This window comes from Candoia aspera, chromosome 1 (assembly GCF_035149785.1).
Source record: "Candoia aspera isolate rCanAsp1 chromosome 1, rCanAsp1.hap2, whole genome shotgun sequence".
Taxonomy (NCBI): domain Eukaryota; kingdom Metazoa; phylum Chordata; class Lepidosauria; order Squamata; family Boidae; genus Candoia; species Candoia aspera.
The window spans coordinates 78,057,085-78,076,922 of record NC_086153.1 but is presented as its reverse complement, the minus strand read 5'-3'; the positions used below and the strand labels follow the sequence as shown (position 1 = coordinate 78,076,922).

General features: G+C 36.2%; 1 protein-coding gene across 1 annotated transcript in view; it reads right to left on the bottom strand.

Annotated features, from left to right (window-relative positions):
- PDE10A (phosphodiesterase 10A) overlaps positions 1 to 19,838 on the bottom strand; it is a 126,348-nt gene that overhangs the window by 51,736 nt on the left and 54,774 nt on the right. The window contains exons 3-4 of the mRNA XM_063307696.1: positions 10,238 to 10,266; positions 3,355 to 3,475 (exon numbers count right to left, since the gene is read on the bottom strand). Of these exons, the coding sequence (XP_063163766.1) occupies positions 3,355 to 3,475; positions 10,238 to 10,266 (150 nt within the window). The remainder of the gene's footprint in view (positions 1 to 3,354; positions 3,476 to 10,237; positions 10,267 to 19,838) is intronic.

Here is a 19,838-nt window from a genome sequence, read left to right as displayed (position 1 = left end):
ATTCATTCCCTGCTTTGAATTCCAGCTTCTTTGGATCCAGAAGCCATTGCTACCTCATTAGTATAATCAATAATGAAATCTTAACTCTGATGTAATCACTCAGGAAACAGACTGAATGAATAAATGCACAACATCCATTCCAAACTCCTTAACAACAGTATCTAACAACCAGCACTGCACTGAAAGGTATCTAAAATGGAAAGATCAGGAAAAATAGAAAATACTCATCATAAAATCAGCTGATTCCTACATATAAAGGAAAAAAATGCAAACTAACTATTGATTATGTCTAAAATTAAGTTTATTTTTTGCATATACATTTTCTCACCACAGTGAACCCTCAATTTAGTAAAATTGTATGCATTGAACTTTGTATGCAACTCTTTGTCCCAATTCATTTAGGTAATAACATTATTACATAAATGATATACAGTAAATTGATGCAAATAACACAATTTGTGGTGTTTATGTAATGCCATAATTATGCAAATCATGCAAATTATCATGATTATGTGCTTTTGTGTGTAACAGAATCCTATTCCTCCAATTAGTCCATTAGAGTGTATAGCAGCTTGTACCAAATTTTTAAAAAAGCTATTTAAATGGTTTTATGATTATATACTATCATAAGATACTGTATACTTAATTCACCTTAATATTTATTTATTCATTCATTCATTCATTAACTCATACGTCATCAATTCCATTCAACCCATGGTGGCTTAAAGTATTTAAAATGTCCATGATTCATACAACACTATAAACAATAAAACATCCACAATAAATATAAAAAAATACACTGTTTCTGGTAAATAATAAAACATTAAAACTTCCATGGTAACCAGTAAGGTTTGGTTCAGGGTGCTGGAGAGTTGTGTGAAGGAAGGCCTGGGGGAGGCTTTGGGATGGAGGGCCTCCTCAGGTGGAGGCCTAACTGTGCTACAGAAGTGCCAGAACCTGAGCAGAGCCTGCCTGTCTATAGGTTGGTTTAGGCTGGATGTGGATGGTTCTCAGTGCCTTGGGGATGGGATGCTAGGGTGAGGGGACCCAGACAGGGAGAGGGGGGGGATTGGTAGAGGAGGGTATTGCAGTGGCGATGGGCTTGGGGAGGTACAGAGGGAAACAGGGGTCAGGCCACTCTCAGGGCAGGCGGCACCAGTGTTTAATACCAATATTCATTCTGGCCCCATGCGCTCAGCCCCAAGACCTGGTTTCCAAAGCTCTGGTGGCTCTGGCTTCTGCCTGCTGCTGCTTAATGCCAGGTTGACCTACAATAAAGTTCACCTCATTTACAATTTGATTGTGGGTCAGAGGGCCAACCTGACTTGCATCACCCTGGTGGGCACTGAAGGGGGGGTTTCCTGGGGTTTGAGTGTGGCATCAGCTGTGACTCCAGGGCAGAGGTGGGAGTGTGGCTGTTGCTGTTTATGAGTCTCTGGTGGCCTCCAGGGGCCCTGCCCCAGACATTACCAGATGTGAGATCCTCTTTGTGAGGCTGGGCCATAGGGATCAGTGGCAATAGCTGCTCACTTACCTTCCTCCCTGCAGTGTAGCTGCATCCCTGCCTGTGCTCCTAGACTTCTGGTTCTGGGGGATTTCGACCTGCCATCTCTGGGCCTGGGGTCTGAGGCAGCACAGGAGTTCATGGCCACCATGGTAGCCATGGACCTGGTCCAACTTATTCATGGCCCGACTCCCATGGGGGGGGGGACACATTAGATCTGGTGTTTGCCTTGCAGTGGCATCATGATCTGGATTTGGGGGGTGTTACCATCAGTCCCCTGCCATGGACAGATCATTCCCTGTTGGCAATAGAATTCTCCGCAGCTGCCCCTTAACACAGGTAACACATTTTGGCCCAGCAAAGCACAGTACTGATGTAAGCACAATCTTTGCCAGAAACAACCTGCATTTTGGCATTGAAATTCAGTTGGAAGGACTTCTTCGGCATTCATTAATTCAATAATGGCACACAGCTTACAGCACACTATTGTTTCACAAACAATAGCAACAGAACCTTTTCTCACAGCAACTTCCTGCCAACTGAGGTGAAAGAAGAGATGCTAAAGATCATGTCAGAGCTTCTACAACACCAGTACTGCCAATCTGTTGGTGACTTATAGCACTGAAGGCGTTACTTTTCATTCAACCCTCATCTAACGCATATTATATAATGTGTGCATCATCCCATCCTGGGGGGTAACTACCCTGACATGGTGGGATAATTGTGCATACTCAAAGATGGACAGTGTGCTGATGAAGTAAAGAGATTAATCCTAGGAAGAAAGAAGTAACCTAGACAAGATCATAGATGATTATATAATAGTTGGTTCTCAGACTGATAAAGATTCAAACAACTATTGTATAGCAACCCACAGCTCAAACTCACCCTTACCAGAGAAGGGATCTACTTCCTTTTTGGTTCATTGTAAGCTTGTGAGAAAAAGACTCAGAAATGTCTTACCCAATGTACCTATTGCCTCTAGTTAATACTGGTTCTAAATTGAAAATAGTTGATTTACTGGAATTCTTGTATCAATGCTACTTTCATCTTAATCTTGCTAAAGAAAACTGTGAGGCTTGTGCTAGAGAAAATTCACTTTAAGTTCAGACAACTATAGTACCCAAAATCTGTCAGATAGCATATTTTTGTGACAAAAAAAATAAGAATAGTTAAAGCAGTGGTTTTCCCAGTGGTAATACATGGCTGTGAAAACCATATATTGAGAAAGAGTAAGAGAAAGAAGATACATGCCTCTGAATTATGGATTTCAAGAGAGTGCCTATAAATACCATGGGCAGTTAGGAAGAACAAATCAATCAGTCCTGGAAGTAATAAAGACAGATTATTCTCTCTTGTACAGATGATTAGAAAGGAGAAACTCTAATACTCTAATGTGAGAAACTCTAATACTAATGTGATGTAAGCAAGTGATAGATTAGAAGAAAGGATTTAGAAAAGACTAATCCTAAAGCAAGCGAATTAAGAGGGAAATAATAGATAAGAGATACCACTGGAATGTCCCTGGAAGAGCTGCGGATTGCCACTGGTATAGGATAACACTGAAGGCATTTGTCCATACAGTCACTAGGAACTGGACCTGACTCAATGGCATCTAATTATGGGGGAGATGGGCAGTGATAAAAATATGATAAATAAATTATAAATAAAATAATTATCATTTTTGCCTTCACTCATTATGAGGTAATTAGACAATATCCTCATTTACTGATGTCTGAGTAGTCTGCATTAATATCAGACTAATTCTATATCACCTGTGTATAAATATCCCCAAAATGTTTTATCAAACTATGCATGGATTTTAGTTCCAAATGTAAAACATGTTTTCTTACCCACTCGAATGATGGCGCTCAATTCATACAAGAGCAGTTGGTGGTTCCCTCCTATATCCAACCGCTTCTCTATATGGCTGTTCAGTTCGTACACCATTCCTTGCATATCAGAATTCTGGTACTATTGGAAATAAGAATGCATTTCAAAATATCAAACACCTATGAATAAATAATTAAGTGGCATTTGTGAGAAAAAGAAGTTATTTTATAAGCTGAATAATTCAGCCGAGAAAACATTCAATGCTTAGACCAAAGAGAAAGGTGAATCACAATAAACTATTGTTCCAGACAGTTTATCAATATCAATTTCCTATGGACAGGATCCAGGTTAAATCATGTTTGTTTTTCATACTGAAATCAACTGTACAAGTTAGTCATAGTTGAATGCATTACATACAAATTGTCCCAGATTCAATTCCCAGCATCTCAAGGCAGGGCAAGGAAATACTATTTTCTGGAATTCTAACAAAGTTGTACCAACCTGAATAAATAATATTGAGCTCACTGAAATATTTATTTGATTTAAGGCAACTTCCTATGTTTCTAAAAATATATAATCATTATATCTTGGAAGATTTGATAGGTTAAAATAGCCACTGTTATAAAAATAAAAAGAACCTGATAAGGTCGGATACATCATCTCCATCCATCAAATTGTTTTCTTCATAGTACAGAATCAAGAAGGGACCACCTGGTGTTCTACTTTACATCTTTATTCTGCTATTGTTAAGCACATTAAAAATTAAGAGAGGAATAACCAAAGGCCACTCCCTTTGGGACAGTACATACTGTATTAATTACCCACACTATTGCTTCCAGGACCTTTGGAAAGTTTTGTGCCTTTAGATATCGAAATTATGTACATTGTTGTTTTTGTCCTTGTTTATTGTTCATGTCTCTCTCTCTCCCTCCCTCCTTTTGCCTCCCTTTGGTCCCAGCAATACCACTTAATGTTTTTGATATCTGATGATGATTAATAAATAAACATCAAGGAAAATATGCTAAACTGAGTGACATGGATGTTTACTCTAATCTAGATACAGGGATTGATTGGTAAATATAGTAATTTTTCAACAGATTAACAGAAAAAGGAAATTCCTAGTATTTTGGAGATCGTACGAATTTGTACTGTCTTTCATCCCTAATAAATTATAATTAAGATATTTTATTTATTTTGAATGCCTAACTCTGTATTTATGGAATTAATCTTGCTTTGCTGTTCAAAATTCTGGTTATCCACAAAAGCTGTGGGAAGTACATTCATGGATCTGTTCAGCAACATAATATAGATTGCAATAAGTAAATCTCAGATATGCAGATGATACCACTTTGATGGCTGAAAGTGAAGAGGAACTGAGGAGCCTTATGATGAAGGTGAAAGAAGAAAGTGCAAAAGCTGGCTTGCAGCTAAACCTCAAAAAAACCAAGGTTATGGCAACCAGCTTGATTGATAACTGGCAAATAGAGGGAGAAAATGTAGAAGCAGTGAAAGACTTTGTATTTCTAGGTGCGAAGATTACTGCAGATGCTGACTGCAGTCAGGAAATCAGAAGACGCTTAATCCTTGGGAGAAGGGCAATGACAAATCTCAATAAAATAGTTAAGAGCAGAGACATCACACTGACAACAAAGGTCCGCATTGTTAAAGCAATGGTGTTCCCCATAGTAACATATGGCTGCGAGAGCTGGACCATAAGGAAGGCTGAGCAAAGGAAGATCGATGCTTTTGAACTGTGGTGTTGGAGGAAAATTCTGAGAGTGCCTTGGACTGCAAGAAGATCAAACCAATCCATACTCCAGGAAATAAAGCCAGACTGCTCACTTGAGGGAATGGTATTAAAGGCAAAAATGAAATACTTTGGCCACATAATGAGAAGACAGGACACCCTGGAGAAGATGCTGATGCTAGGGAGAGTGGAAGGCAAAAGGAAGAGGGGCCGACCAAGGGCAAGGTGGATGGATGATATTCTAGAGGTGACGGACTCGTCCCTGGGGGAGCTGGGGGTGTTGACGACCGACAGGAAGCTCTGGTGTGGGCTGGTCCATGAAGTCACGAAGAGTCGGAAGCGACTAAACGAATAAACAACAAACAATAAGTAATGGGATACAACTCTACCATGAAAAAATATATTTAATGCATATATATTGAGAAATATATATGCATTAAATATATTTAATGCATATACAGTATATTGAGAAGTAGATGCTGATGCTAGGGAAAGTGGAAGGCAAAAGGGGCCGACCAAGGACAAGATGGATGAATGACATTCTAGAGGTGACGGACTCGTCCTTGGGGGAGCTGGGGGTGGCGACAACCAACAGGAAGCTCTGGCGTGGGCTGATCCATGAAGTCCCAAAGAGTCGGAAGTGACTGAACGAATTAACAACAATATTGAGAAGTAAACCCATGTGTATTCAGTAGGACTAACTGAAGATTGTAGTGTGAGGCTTCAAGTCTGCCTACCCGCTTATCTAGAAATAAATCTGGGGGAATTAATATGAAGTACTTTTGAAAAGATATGTACGTATACTATTGTGTTGTACATGCCAATCATAAATGTTAAAGATCAATATTTCTAGAGAAGTTCTGAGGGCGGCTTCAATCAAAAATCCCTCTCCTGTATGGCAGAAACTGCTAAATTGACTTAATAATATATATGCATCTGTACAGAATAGCACAATTATATTTATGTCAAGTAGTTTATATTGCCTAGAAGCTGTTGACTGAACATTCAACGTACACAAAACAACTACCTATATATCAAACCCCAATCTATTCACTGATATTTTTAAAGTATGCTTAGGATCTTGGTCTTGATTTTGTGAATATTTCACAATGCTACATACCAACACTTGTTTAATTTTTTCTATTGTTAAGCAATCTTTTTTTAAAAAATCACAACATGAAATGAGGAGTCACCATATTCATTTCTAATATGGGAGGATTTCCATATTAGTTCTAGATTAGATAGGCAGGTTATTTCCTAAGAGGAAACAACATGTACTTGCAATATGTCTGATTCAACTGCTTTGCTACAACTAAGAGTTCAAATTTAAAGTAATCTAGTTATCCAAAGTACATCACAGCTATCTTTCTGCATGCAGATTGTTACTTGTTCGCTTTTAATGGCCCAAGAACATTATTAGAAAATCAGAAAGCTTAAATTCAATTTGTAAAAAATATATATATTTCAACAATTTCCTTTTGGTATTATGAAGAATGTTCTGGAACTCTTAAACCACCCAGAGTCCCTTTTGGGAGATGGGCTGTGATAAATTTGATAGATAGATAGATAGATAGATAGATAGATAGATAGATAGATAGATAAATCTCCTTCAAGACCTGGCTATGATCTCAGGCCTGGGGCTCCCACAGAACCTGTGACATTCTAAGATGGCTCCATCACTGCAGCTAATATTCACTCTCGCCTGTGCCTTTGATTTGTTTATATTTTTTATATTTTAATAATGATTGTTTTATATTTTTAATAATGACTGTTATTATATATTTATTGTTTTATTTGATTGTTGTATGCCTCCCAGAGTCATTTTTTTTGTGAGATGGGTGGCCATATAAATTTAAGGGGAAAAAAAGTATTTCTCTGCAATGTGTGATAATGCAACATTTTAAGTATTAAGTAGCTGAGAGTCAGCTCATAAATTTAAATTATGATTCTTTTAACACATAACTGTAGAATGCCAGTATTTAAAAAATGAAGAAAAAGATTTAGATTTTATTCACAGATGAATGGAAAGGCAGAAAATGCTCTAAATTTAAATCACAGGATAAATTCTCAAAGCACCAAAGTGGTCCTCAACATTTACAACCTTGCCACCAACTGTGAAAGAATGATCAACCAAATTATTGCATTTCCATCAATTTTTAGAAATGAGTTGTCTATTTTGGCAATCAATACTGGAGTAATCTACCAAAGGCAAAACATCTTGTACACATTTTTTTCCTAAGTATGACATTCATAGTAAATGTAATACTTGTCTTCCACTGATATTCCCATTGTTGCCTATCAATGGTCCCAAATTCCACAGTTCTTAGTGATGGCTGTGCTACCTGAAAATTTTGGGAGTTGAAGTCCACATATGCAAGAGGCACCAGGATGGAGAAAACTGAATTAGCATGATGTGTGAAACTTCTTCCAAGAAAGAAATGGTCAGTGATTTTTAGCAATACCCAATTTGGAACTTTTTTTTTTATACCTCAGGACTCTTTACAGCAAGATTTGAATTGCTTTAATCTTTTAAAAACCATTGGAACACCTAATTTGGTAAGTGATTATGAAACACTAACAGAATTCTTATATTCAAAATAGAAGAAAGCATATAAAATCCAGGAATGAAACATACTGTGTTTCATATGGGTGCATCTCATCAGTGAACTGAAATCTACTGATAACAAGAAGCCTTGTTAGCTGATACAAAAATAAATGAAGAGATAATGATATTATAATGAGGCAATATGGGAATGAAAAATATCCAAAATTTACTATCTTCATTCATTCCATCACAAAATGGAGGAAACAAAATATATTACCCAGAAAAACATATGCAGTATTTTCCATTTTTGAGGGGATGATGTTTACATTATTTACCATGTTTATATGTGAGACACCTGCAGTTCAGTAATAATTACACAAAAAATGAACAAATCACAAGAAAACTCAGTTTGGAACTTACTGTAGGACATTTTAACTTCAGCACTGTATTTTTTTTACTGTTAGTCAGGCATTTACCGTACATGGGAAAATAATTTATCTAGAAGAACATTTTAAGTACGTTTCCATTTTAAATCATTTAATAATTTAAGGTATTTCCATCTATGTGCTGATGTTTACATCAACAAAATATTTTTGGTTTAGTGATTTGCTCATAAAATATATTACTTGGAAAACTGATTAGAAATTTGCAGTATTTGCAGCTAAATGTACCTCCATTCTTGAAAATGTTTCAGTTTAACACAGAAGCTATTTTAAAGAAGAATACTTTGTGAATCATGAGAATTAAAATTTATTTAAGAGAAAGCTCATAATCAAGCAGAAATATCATTCCACCTTTGTATGCACATGAGCAAGTATACTACAAATGTCTATTTATGTGGACAGCCCGCTTAAACAACGCTTCCCACCAAACTGGGATTTAGTCATTCTTGTTGAACTACCTTTTTTAAAAAAAAATAAGGTAAGGTTAAAAGATTCTTCCCACCATAATACATTTATATAGGCCCTTTGTGCAGTTTGTGTTTTGGTGTAAAACATATACCATGTTTATAATATTTTCACTGAATGTGGAAATTATAATGAAGTCAATGTCTTGGACCCTACCTTTCTGTTCTATGGAAAAAACGATACTCCAATTTACAAGACAAAAGTACAGCTCCTAGGATAAGTTGTTCCACTCACAGAGTTCACTTCCATGAGCACATCCCTGCTTCCATTTACAGTGCAAAAACTAAGGTACAAGCTATAAACTGAAGACTTGACTACCTTCTCTTTTCTTGGACCCATGAAACCAGGTCTTTGTTTTTATATGCCATTTGGTGTTTGCCATTCAAAGAGAGATTAACAATTATATCTAGATTATATTTTCACTTCAATTCCAGATTTAAATCACATGGATACTGACATTCATTAGTATAGTTTTGGTAAAACGTGCTTTAAGCTTCTCAGAAAATCAGCAGCTTCATCTTATACACACATGCACACACACACTTGAGGCAGATACAGATCAAGTAAAAAGTTAACTCTGATGCCATACTTGCAACATATCTGAGAGCTGAATCAAAAACTTTTTGCTGAAAGTTGACAGGTTTTTACTCTGAAGAGTATATACTTGGGTTGATTAAGTAGTTTAATCGTTTTGTATATACTATGATCAAAAGAGGTTTTGTATCCTCAGTATTTTTGCACATGATCCAAATTGTCCTATGATGATTTAAGTTGGAATTAAGCAAATGGGATATACATAATTATATGATATACATTATGCTGAATCTGTGATATTAATCTGACTGCCCTTCTGGTTTTGCAAAATGCTCCAAGGAACAGATGATTTACTGATGAAGGGCCAACAGGAAAGATTAGAGTCAGTTGCTTTTATGCCAAACCCATTTTTGCAAAGTACTGGGGTACCTAATGCTATAACCCTTTGCTCTTCCAGACTTTTGCAGCCCAAATCTGAAAACCCTAGAAGTATGCATATATCCAATATAATGGCAAGCTGTGAAAAGGTAGAAAATTCAGTGGAAAGTAACTGTTTGACAGTCCAGCTTTACATTCCATTTCTTCAACAATATAATGATGTTCTCTTCTACAGGTTTTGCAAAGAACCACCTTACCAGGTAATTAATTTGTGCCATAAGATCTATATTAATACAACTAAGTCTTCTGTATGAACTCCTCTGCACTGAAATAGGCTAGTCCTGTTTAAAGCAAGATTCACATTCCTTGTAAAATGTGTTGTACCTACTTCATCTGTTAATTATACCTGTTGCTTCAAGGGAAGGCTTTGTGAGATAGGGGAGGAATGTCAGAAGAAAGAAAGAAAACTGGGAGAAAAAGAAAATGGTGTTTTCTAATGATTTAATGTAATTGTCAAAAAGCTAAGCTAATTTTCAAAGTAAATTTAAGATAGCCTGCTCATCCCTAGTGAGGTTATTATACTTGCTTGCAGGGCCTATATTTCCTTCCCAAAGTTATGAATGCTGTTACTTTTAACTGCTCTGAAAGTTCTGAATATAATCACTGGCAATTTTTCTGGACTTCCTTTAGTGAATGAAGTGTAATACATCAAAAGAATAATTTGCAATGAACAGAAAGCCTGTGTAATAATTTAACTTTCAGGAACTGAGGCATAATTCTATAGTACTTACCCTGCTGACATGCTTAGGAGTTGAATCATCTGTGAGAAAAGGAAGAAAATAATTAGATACTTAATACATTTCAAATCATTTCAGAAAAAAGAAATAGAGCCCATTTCTATTTTTTTTAAAAAATGCGAAGTTGAACAATTATTGTCTTACTTTCATCCATGTTTAACAAAAATTGAAACAGAAGATTTTCAACTGCTATTTTAATTGTGCATGTTACTTTACATTATAATATTAACGTTTAAAAATGAAATTCTATTCAACTAATTGATAAACCTAATTTATTAAGCAGCTTACTCCTTCACAAGTGTCAAGTAGCTGTCAAATTCTTAAAAAATATCTACCCTGAACCAGTTTAACATGGCTAAAGATACTTTCAAATTAACAACACATTCTATTATTGTGTCATTCTCAAGTGCCCTTAGAATCCTGATAAAAATATTAACATTTCTTTTGGTGAGAAGAAATAGTAGTTTACAAATAGGGTATTTGAAAGTTAGTTTTCATAAGATTCTCATTTAAGTGTTGATCATGATTAATTCACATGTGATATGCTGATCATAAGAAGCAGAAGCATATAACACATCTCAACAATTGCAGTGCTTTACCACCCCACCCCACTGGACTAGTGATCACATAAATATAAAATTTGCATTCTGATTGTCTCAGTTTTTGGTGCCATTTGATTCCATGTTCATTAGACTACAGACAAAACCATATAAAAGCAATGAAGTTGCATTTGTACTGTAGGGTGCACTAAAGATGCATCTTCTCATAAATTCATGTTTCTTTCTTGTGGTCTCTCTCTTTTTACCATATTGTGGCGAATCATCGTAGCACTTAATCCTGACCATGACAAAAGATTAAATAAGAACCAACAAATTGAAATACAGTCCATATTAGAGAGAGAGATTGATAGTAAGCCATTCTTTTGTTTGGGATAATAATGTTCAATATATTCTGGAAAGGCCTGCACTTCCGTTAAGAAATAAAGCTTTTAGTTCAAGAGTGCTTTTTTAGCTATCTTGTGACTTTTCTTTGGTGGCAAAGAACACTTTTAATTAGTTTTGGTTAGAGAAATTCTGCCTTCAGAACTGTAAGCATTGCAACGTTCTACTTAAATTAATGCAATGTGTTGTGGGTGGACTACCTCTGATTATGGGCTAACAGCATCTTCACAGGGCAGAAGGTGGAAGCAAGAACATTGAGAGAAACTAGGAATTACTATTATATTACACTTTTGTATTTCTCCAATCTCTTCTAGATCCATGTCAAAATCCTGATTCTAACCTAAAAATTTTAATACATCACAATTCACCTTCCTCATTTCTGATTTTAGCTATCCAGAGTGCAATTACATCAACATCACAAAATGAATAGTATTTGCACATCTTCAGGTCATTTAGATTTTCATTTGAACAGTAATTTCTGCCAACATTCTAGCAATATACATTATAAAATAATCAACCTATCAGCTCATATTTCTCTTCAAGTAAATAAGAAGTCCAGACTTGACAAATTTGGCATTTCTGTAAATATTAAGATATTTGAGTGAGTTATACAGGATAATTTTTTTCTGAATTTTGGTAGGAAAGGTCATGTTCATACAGCAAGGTCACTACAGTTTATAGCTTGGGAGTAAGGACCTTTTGGATTTCCAGTTGTTCACTAAGGTAGAACACAGGAAACATTGCCCAAGCTAAACAAAATATTATTTTGTGTTTTGCATTTCGTGCACGTATCTGTAACAAACCATTAAAAACTGGGTTATTTGTCCAACTTTTATAAAACTATTTTTACTTTTACATTCCAGGAAGATAACACAGTCTTTTGCAGAAGTGTATTGTGAATTCTTATAATAACATTTCATAATGTCTACTATATCTAAAATAAAAAGAAGTATTAAGAATTTGAAAACTGAGGAGTTCATGGGTTGTGATGTAATGATGTTAACCTGTGTGTACTGAATGTTGCTGTGCTTTCTTTTTCAGGCAGATTGACAAATGCAAAAATGTGCACTGTATGTGCATTACAGATAATGTTGTGATGCTGTAGAGACTGGTTGCCAAGTCCATAAATTATGTTGCTGTCTTTGTCTTTTGAGTTTTACAGGCAAACTGCCAAATGTAAAACCTGTGCACCGTTCATGTGCATTAGAAAGAAGTTGGGATGTGCATGAAATGAAAAGTGTATTTTTTTTCCCCACAAACCGAACAAACACATTCTGGCTCAGAGGTTTGCCCACACCATGCTTAATTCAAGTGCAACATACCAAACCAGAAATCCAATCCCTCAATTTTTCTGTACCATTTTCTCTTACGCTCCCTTAGCCTCACACCTCCATTGCCCCGTTTTATTGTCCTCATGCAAAATCTACACACAGGTCAAAAAGCCACAGATACAACACGGTAAAATAGATTGGCTACAGCTTGGCAAAGGAGTGAGACAAGGCTGTGTACTCTTTCACTGTTTTTCAACCTATATGTTGAATATATATTGAGAGAAGCTGGACTAGAAGAAGATGAGTGAGATTTTAAAACTGGAGGAAGAAACATCAATAACCGGTGCTATGTTAATGACACTACTGTATTCTTATAATTGAAAATGCAAATGAAAGTAATTATAGTCAAGAAGCACAGTAAAAACATGGTTCCAGCCTTAGAATTGACATGAAGATACTGAAGTGGTAAGTAGCTTCTGCCTCTTAGAATCAACTATCAAGAGTAAAGGAACCAGCAGTCAACATATATGCCACAGACTGGCACTTGGTAGGGTACACATGAAGGGCTTGGAAAAGATATTCAGACAATGTGACACATCTATACATTCAAAAATCAGAATTGTGCAAGCCATGGTTTTCCCTGTGACACTCTATGGAAGCAAAAGTTCGATTCGCAAGGTAAATAGACTCAATTACAGCAGCAATGGATACATCACTGGAAGACCTTAAGGACGAGGTTGGAGATGGATGTCCTGGAGAAAATCTATCTATCTGGTCACTAAGAGTTGATACCAACTTGATGGTACATAACCAATCAAATTTTGTTTGATAACAGGTTTACTCTGAAATACGTAAGACAATATCTATTCCCAAAATTTTAAGAGTTTATTAAACACTTCTGCAACTCTCTGCCTGGGAATTAATATTTTAGCTACAACTGATATATAAAAATATCTTGTCTTTAGCCTTCCTTAAGTAAACAGTGTATGATACCATTAAGAATGTAAGATCACATTGTTGCTAAAATTCCTTCCTCAGAATGTGGTATTATGTTATTCACACATCTCCTAGAGCAGAGTGAGTAACCTGTATCCTGCACTCAATCAGATTTTCTCTAACTAACAAAACTCAGAAATTGGTAATAGGAAAAGACAAAGGCAGATTGGCAGAAATTGGTAATAGGAAAAGACAAAGGCAGATTGGCAGAAATTGGAGGATCAAAGACAACTGGTGGATTAACCATCTCTTGAATAATAATAAAAGGTTTTAAGAACAGCCCTGCAGGCTCATGCTAAGATCCATCTTAGTCCAGCATTTTATTTCTCACAATATCCCACAGAATCCCATGAGATATTCACCAACCGGGTGTGGAAGCATACCTCTCTCCCACCGTTACTCCTTTGCAAGTAGTATTTATAAATATGCTGTTCCGAGCCTGCAGAAAACATTGAATTTCCAAGACTGAATATCCTTGACAAACTTGTCCTCCATGATTTTTTCCAGTCCCCTTTTAACGCCATCCAGTGGCCATCAGCACCATATAAAAGGCTAAGCACTGAAGTAATTAAAAATAGTTTTACAAATCTCTTCAATTTGGTCTTTCAAAGAGAATTATTAAATTATAAAAATGGGGAGGGGGAGATTATAATGTGGTATCCATAATCAGTAGCATACTGTTAGAATGGCTCCACAGAACCCTGAGCAAAACAGAAGAATTAGTTTGTCGACTGCCTTGCTGGGCCATTTATAATACTAAGGATTAAATAGCTATATCTTAATCAGGACATATATTTTCAGATAGAACATAGTTGAAAAGGTTCTTGGTGCCACTTTTAGCAGTGTTGTACAGTGTTCTATGGGGCTGGCTAGCACTGAGTCTTATTTGCCAGATTATGTACATAGACATTATTATTATAAGCCTGAATCAATCCACTACAGCAGGGTTTCTCAACTAGAGTTCTGTGAGAGGTCACTAGGGGTTCCCTGGGAAATCACGATTTATTTAAAAAAATATTTCAAATTTGGGCAACCTCACATTAAAGAGGTAAGTTTCATTCTTTCTTTTTAATTTAAGAACACTGTTAGTGTGTGTGTGTGTGTGTGTGTGTGTGTGTGTGTGTGTAGGCCTACCCATGAAATGAATTTTGTAACTTCTGGCCTATGTTTGAGCCTGAATGTGCGGGGGTTCCCCGAGGCCTGAAAAATATTTCAAGGGTTCCTCCAGAGTCAAAAGGTTGAGAAAGGCTGCACTACGGGATGAAGGTCTCTTCATTGAAGGCTGTAGACTACAACCTACCACACTGGTCCAGTTTGGATTGGTAAATAGATGTTTCTGGACTCGCTTTCTGTCTCCCAGCCAGCTTCTGTACCTAAGGGTGGAATAGGACTCTACACCACACTGGCTCTTGTACGTACACATATACCTAATTTACCCATGTTCATATGAATGAATATATAACATGTGCATGCAGAATTTTATACACACACACATACACACTTGCAGATATATAATTCTTGTACGCGTATTACACATAACACAATTATGCATTGTAGAATGAAATTAGGCTTCAGGGGCTAGAATAACGCTTATGGGAGTTTCAGGTTACTGAGAACTGGTGCTTCACAGGCCAGCTGAGCTCTAAAGATTTGGCTCAGTAACATAAGAACAAATTGTAACAATCTCTGTGTCTGTTTTCACTATATTGTAAAAAAAAAAATTGGAAAACTTTCAAACTGAATACAAACTGTTGCTTCTTCTTTTTTGTTTGCCCTTTGCAAACAAATATGCAGTTATCCCTGTTGTGGCTTGTGTTTGTGTTTGTGCATGTGTGTGTGTGTGCGTGTGTGCAATTTTTACCTGTAAATCTTTAGGCTTTTTTTTTCAAAATACCCAAATAAAAAGGACAATCCTGAACAATAACCCTGCAGTTCAAGAACAATTAAAGTAGACCCCTGTGAATTTTCTATTTACAACTTTAATCTGTCATGAAATATAACGTATATTGATTTACTGGCTTACTTTCTTGTTTCCATGTTCTTAAGCACACTGAAAACAAATAGACTTTTCCCGAACTCTGTAGTGCAATCCTTAACATCTGCAGTGAAGTCAAGACTGAAATAGTTCTCTCTCTTTTCAGACCAGCTGAGAAGGGAAACAAAAGGAACACCCTTTGGGAATTGTCGGCTAACGTCAGTAAGGGTAAAGGGATCATTAGCAGTTGAAATGATATGTTACCACATGGGAGACAGCAGTGATCCAACATGGAGCAGATTTACGTCAAGGGAACTATTTCATTCTCTCTGAAGGAACCCTACTGTAACTACAACATACATACATTTGTACTAAAGTCACATTTTATTTATTGTACTCTAGGGACTGAAAGCATTGCACTGAGAAGAACTTCAAGTGTCCTCAAGACAAATGTGAACATTAGAAAACTTACAAAAACATATTTCTTTCTCTTTTCTAGGAATCTGTTGGTAGTCATATTCTTTCTTCTAATGAAGGTTTATACTATATAAAAAACAGTGGAAAACTCAGAAGACTGCAAGTCATCCAGTACCCTATAAAATTTCATAATGAGGCAGACTGTCTACATGATAAACGCCTTGTCTGGAAGTTCCTAAAAACTCCTGTTACTCAAGCAACACAACATAAACCACTTTTCATGCAGTCTAAAAAAGAAAAATGAAAGCACAGAAGAGGAATGAATTCTGCCTGCTGCACATCCCCCATCTTGTACCATTCATCAAGACTGTATGCACAGTCTATGACATACCTGTATGAACAGGCTCAGAGCCTATGATGAAAACACTGCAAAAAAGTAGTGTTTCCATAGAGCGAGCATATGGTGGTTGAAAGAACAATACTTACATCCAGCAACACTGTCACCTAAATGCAAGTCAGGCAAATGCAGTGAACGAGTTGAAACAGTTGTGGAATGTGGTGATGCCAGCATAAGGGCCAATAAAGTGGCATTCATTCTGATACAACTGTTGGTGGAGAATCTCCTTGAGGCAAGAATGGCAGAGGAGCCCTTCCAAATATTGCTGAACTACAACTTCCGTGATTATGCCTCACAGGCCATGGTAGATAGGGTTAATGTGAATTGGAATGTAACTACTTTTGGAGGGACATTCATTGCTTATACCTGCCCTAAAAGACTAGATTTGCTCTTTGGGGGTCCTATAAAAATGTATACTGTGTAGTATGGAGTTTCACCAGCTGGTACATCACAGTTATGCAGTGGATAAAGAGCTGGATGGATACCTAGAAGGTATTTATAGGCTACACCTATTCCCTGCATACACTCTTACGTGCATGCATACCTATGGGAAAATACTTGTTGAGGGGGAGGAAAGATAAGGATGGATCTATTAAGGCCTGTGATATTTTTCTATTAACCCAATATTTTTAGGACTGGTAAAACAAATAACTCTCATCATTGCTTGGACTATAAAGGAAAATGTGACTTTCATGCTCATTTTTGTTCCAGCACTTCTCAAGTTGGCTAGTCTTTAAGTATTTCTTCTTGGTTGACAGACAGGACTTTCACCTTTAACACCACAAGAGGAGGAATTTCTTCTTAATCCTTGTTGAGTTCAGAATTTAGAAGAAAGCCTTTCAACTCTTAACAATTTTTAAAAATTAGAGTATTCAAGAAAAGCTTCAGTATTGAAATACCAAGGCTGAATGCTGATATATTCAGATTCCAATAAATAGAAGCACCAAAGGCTGTTGCTTCCTATTCCTATTCCTATGTCTGATTTCTAGGGGTTCATTTTCTTTTCTCATTCTTTTAAAATATGAGTAAAAAAAAATGTTTTACACCAGAACCCTTGAGAATAGACATTTAGACCATGTTCATCTTTTTCTCTCTCAAGTGACTCTGAATAACACAATCATTATTTGGGGATATAAGAGAGTATTTCAGTTTCAATAAGGAATTCTGTTCTTATGCATTACATACTGTATAATGTTTTAGAAACATATTGACCAATTACCACATCACCAAAACCCAATGTACTGATACAATAATGTCTAATGATTGGACAAATTGTTTTTGTATTCTTATCAAGACTCCTTCAAATATAAACATTATAAATAAACAAACAAACAAACAAACAAATGTTGTTTCAGTATACTATTGACTACTTCAATCCAAGGGCAAGTCCTTCTAACTTCAACAGCAGAAAACCTTTCATGGTGAACAGTAATGTTCTTCAGTATGAAATAAAACTGGGAGTGATAAGCCAGATAAATACAATTTCTTATCCAGTTAGGCATGATAAATGTTTTGAAACTGGAGCCAAGAAGGCTTTCGATCAAGGTTTTCAATTTTTAGAATTTCTGAACTTAAAAAAATTGGAATACGTGGCTCTGATATCTATGTAGTGCATATATTTTCTTCTTTGGGTAAGAGAGAATCAAGAGTCCACTGGAGTTGGACAGCTAACAGATTTGAATAAGTAAAAATAAATAAATAAATAATAAAGCACAAAGAAGACAGGAGATGTTAGATATTAGGAGCAAGTAAATGTTGGGAATAAATGTAGGAGATCCACAAAATCCATTTGATTTATTTTATTACATACCGGAATGGCAGTAAAGACTTGTATTTACACTTTGAGGCATTTCTGCTGATGGATTTTTATTTATTTTTAAAATTGAACAAAAGTTCAGCTTTTGAAATCACATTTAATCAGTGACAATAATCTCTTATATATGACCACTTGCAGATCCTACATAGGAATAACTGTACAGGGTAGCCTACTTTTCTACGTAGCTATGCATATTGTCTGAAAAGAGGGAAAATGGCCTACCACTTTACGAGCTTGGTTCATCTGCTCAGAAAAAAAAATCCCATTCTTTTATGAGGAATAATACACATTTGGAAACTATTCTGCACAAATGGATGGAGACCAGACATGAGTTGGAAAAACCTAGAGTAGAAATAGGCTACCCTGAGGTTTCAGATGAAGCCCTCAGTAGCTAAAAATTGGTAGCATGGCTGCCTATCATTCTCATATGGAACAGCACATAAACCAATTCTAAATTAGGTTTAACCTAGTTAAAAATTGTTTCTTTCTTCCAATTTCTTCCCTAAAAAAGTAGAAGGGGGATCCTTGACCCTGCACATGAGAATAAGACAGCCTTACCCACTGAGGCCTTCATTTACTCTTCCAAAGTCTATTAAAGGCAGCCCCCAACCAGCAAAAAATTGTCCACCCTATTCTAGAACCTTGATTTGTTCCCTTATTGGCTATGGCTGCCTATTCTGAATCCAAGATGCTTTTAAGAAGGAAGACAAAATGATGGAAGATGAGGAAAATAATGACAGGAGGCAAGAGGATTCTGTGACTGTCTTACAGGTATCTCTACAATGACTTTTGATAGAACACACAGTGTAATGGTACACAAATAGCTATGATTTAATTCTGTAAATTAAGCAAGATTTCTTTACAGTCCCAATCCTGAAAGCAGAAAGTGTCTGAAAGAGGAATTTGGAATCCAGACTAATTACTCTTGTTAGGCGACCATCATGTCTAAAACACATTCAGCAAAAACACTGAATTTTTCTTCATACCTTTATAGTGGAAAGGAACTCTCAGATCAAAAGTGAAGCAGTGATCTCTGAGGCAGACAAGATAACCTTGAATATTTCTACACCTAAGGTAATTGTTACGTGGACAAGGAATTTTCACAAATGTCATACTTGGGGGGTAGAGAAACCTTCTGCACTTGGAGCATTTGTTGAAACTGCTATTGAAAGATCAGCACATACTGACAACCTATTGCCACCCTATGGTGAAAAACTATGCAACCATTGATTTCTCATGCAATAGTTGAGTTTCTTCCAGGTTTAAAAGAGTTCCCATTAAATGACTATTAAATACTTAGAGGAGAGTTCACTATAAACTCAGCAGCTCTCAGATTATAGTAAGGACAGAAAGAGAGTCTTGGGCATGCAGCAAAACTACCTTACAGTAATTTAGCAACTGTGCAAGGCACTGTCCTTGAAGTAATTTGTCTTATAGCCATTGACCAAATACTGCCTAAGATGTGCAAGATGGGTGAAAGTTTGCATTTTGAAAGAAATTAGAATGAATATTTGCGTTATTCTTCTTGTGCCTTTTCTTAATCAAGGATGGAGAGAAATATGTTGATGTATGGATGATATAAATACGTATGGTCAGTTTTCTTCCAGTGGAAATACCTTTTCTGTCTAACTTTCCCACAAATTTTAACTTAGATTCAGCAAAAAAGGGAATACCACAATAAACTTCCAGGAAAAGTTGCTTGCTATAGCTAGAAACTCTAAAACTCTTAAACTTTTTGAAACAACCTCACACACACACACACACACACACACACACAAACAT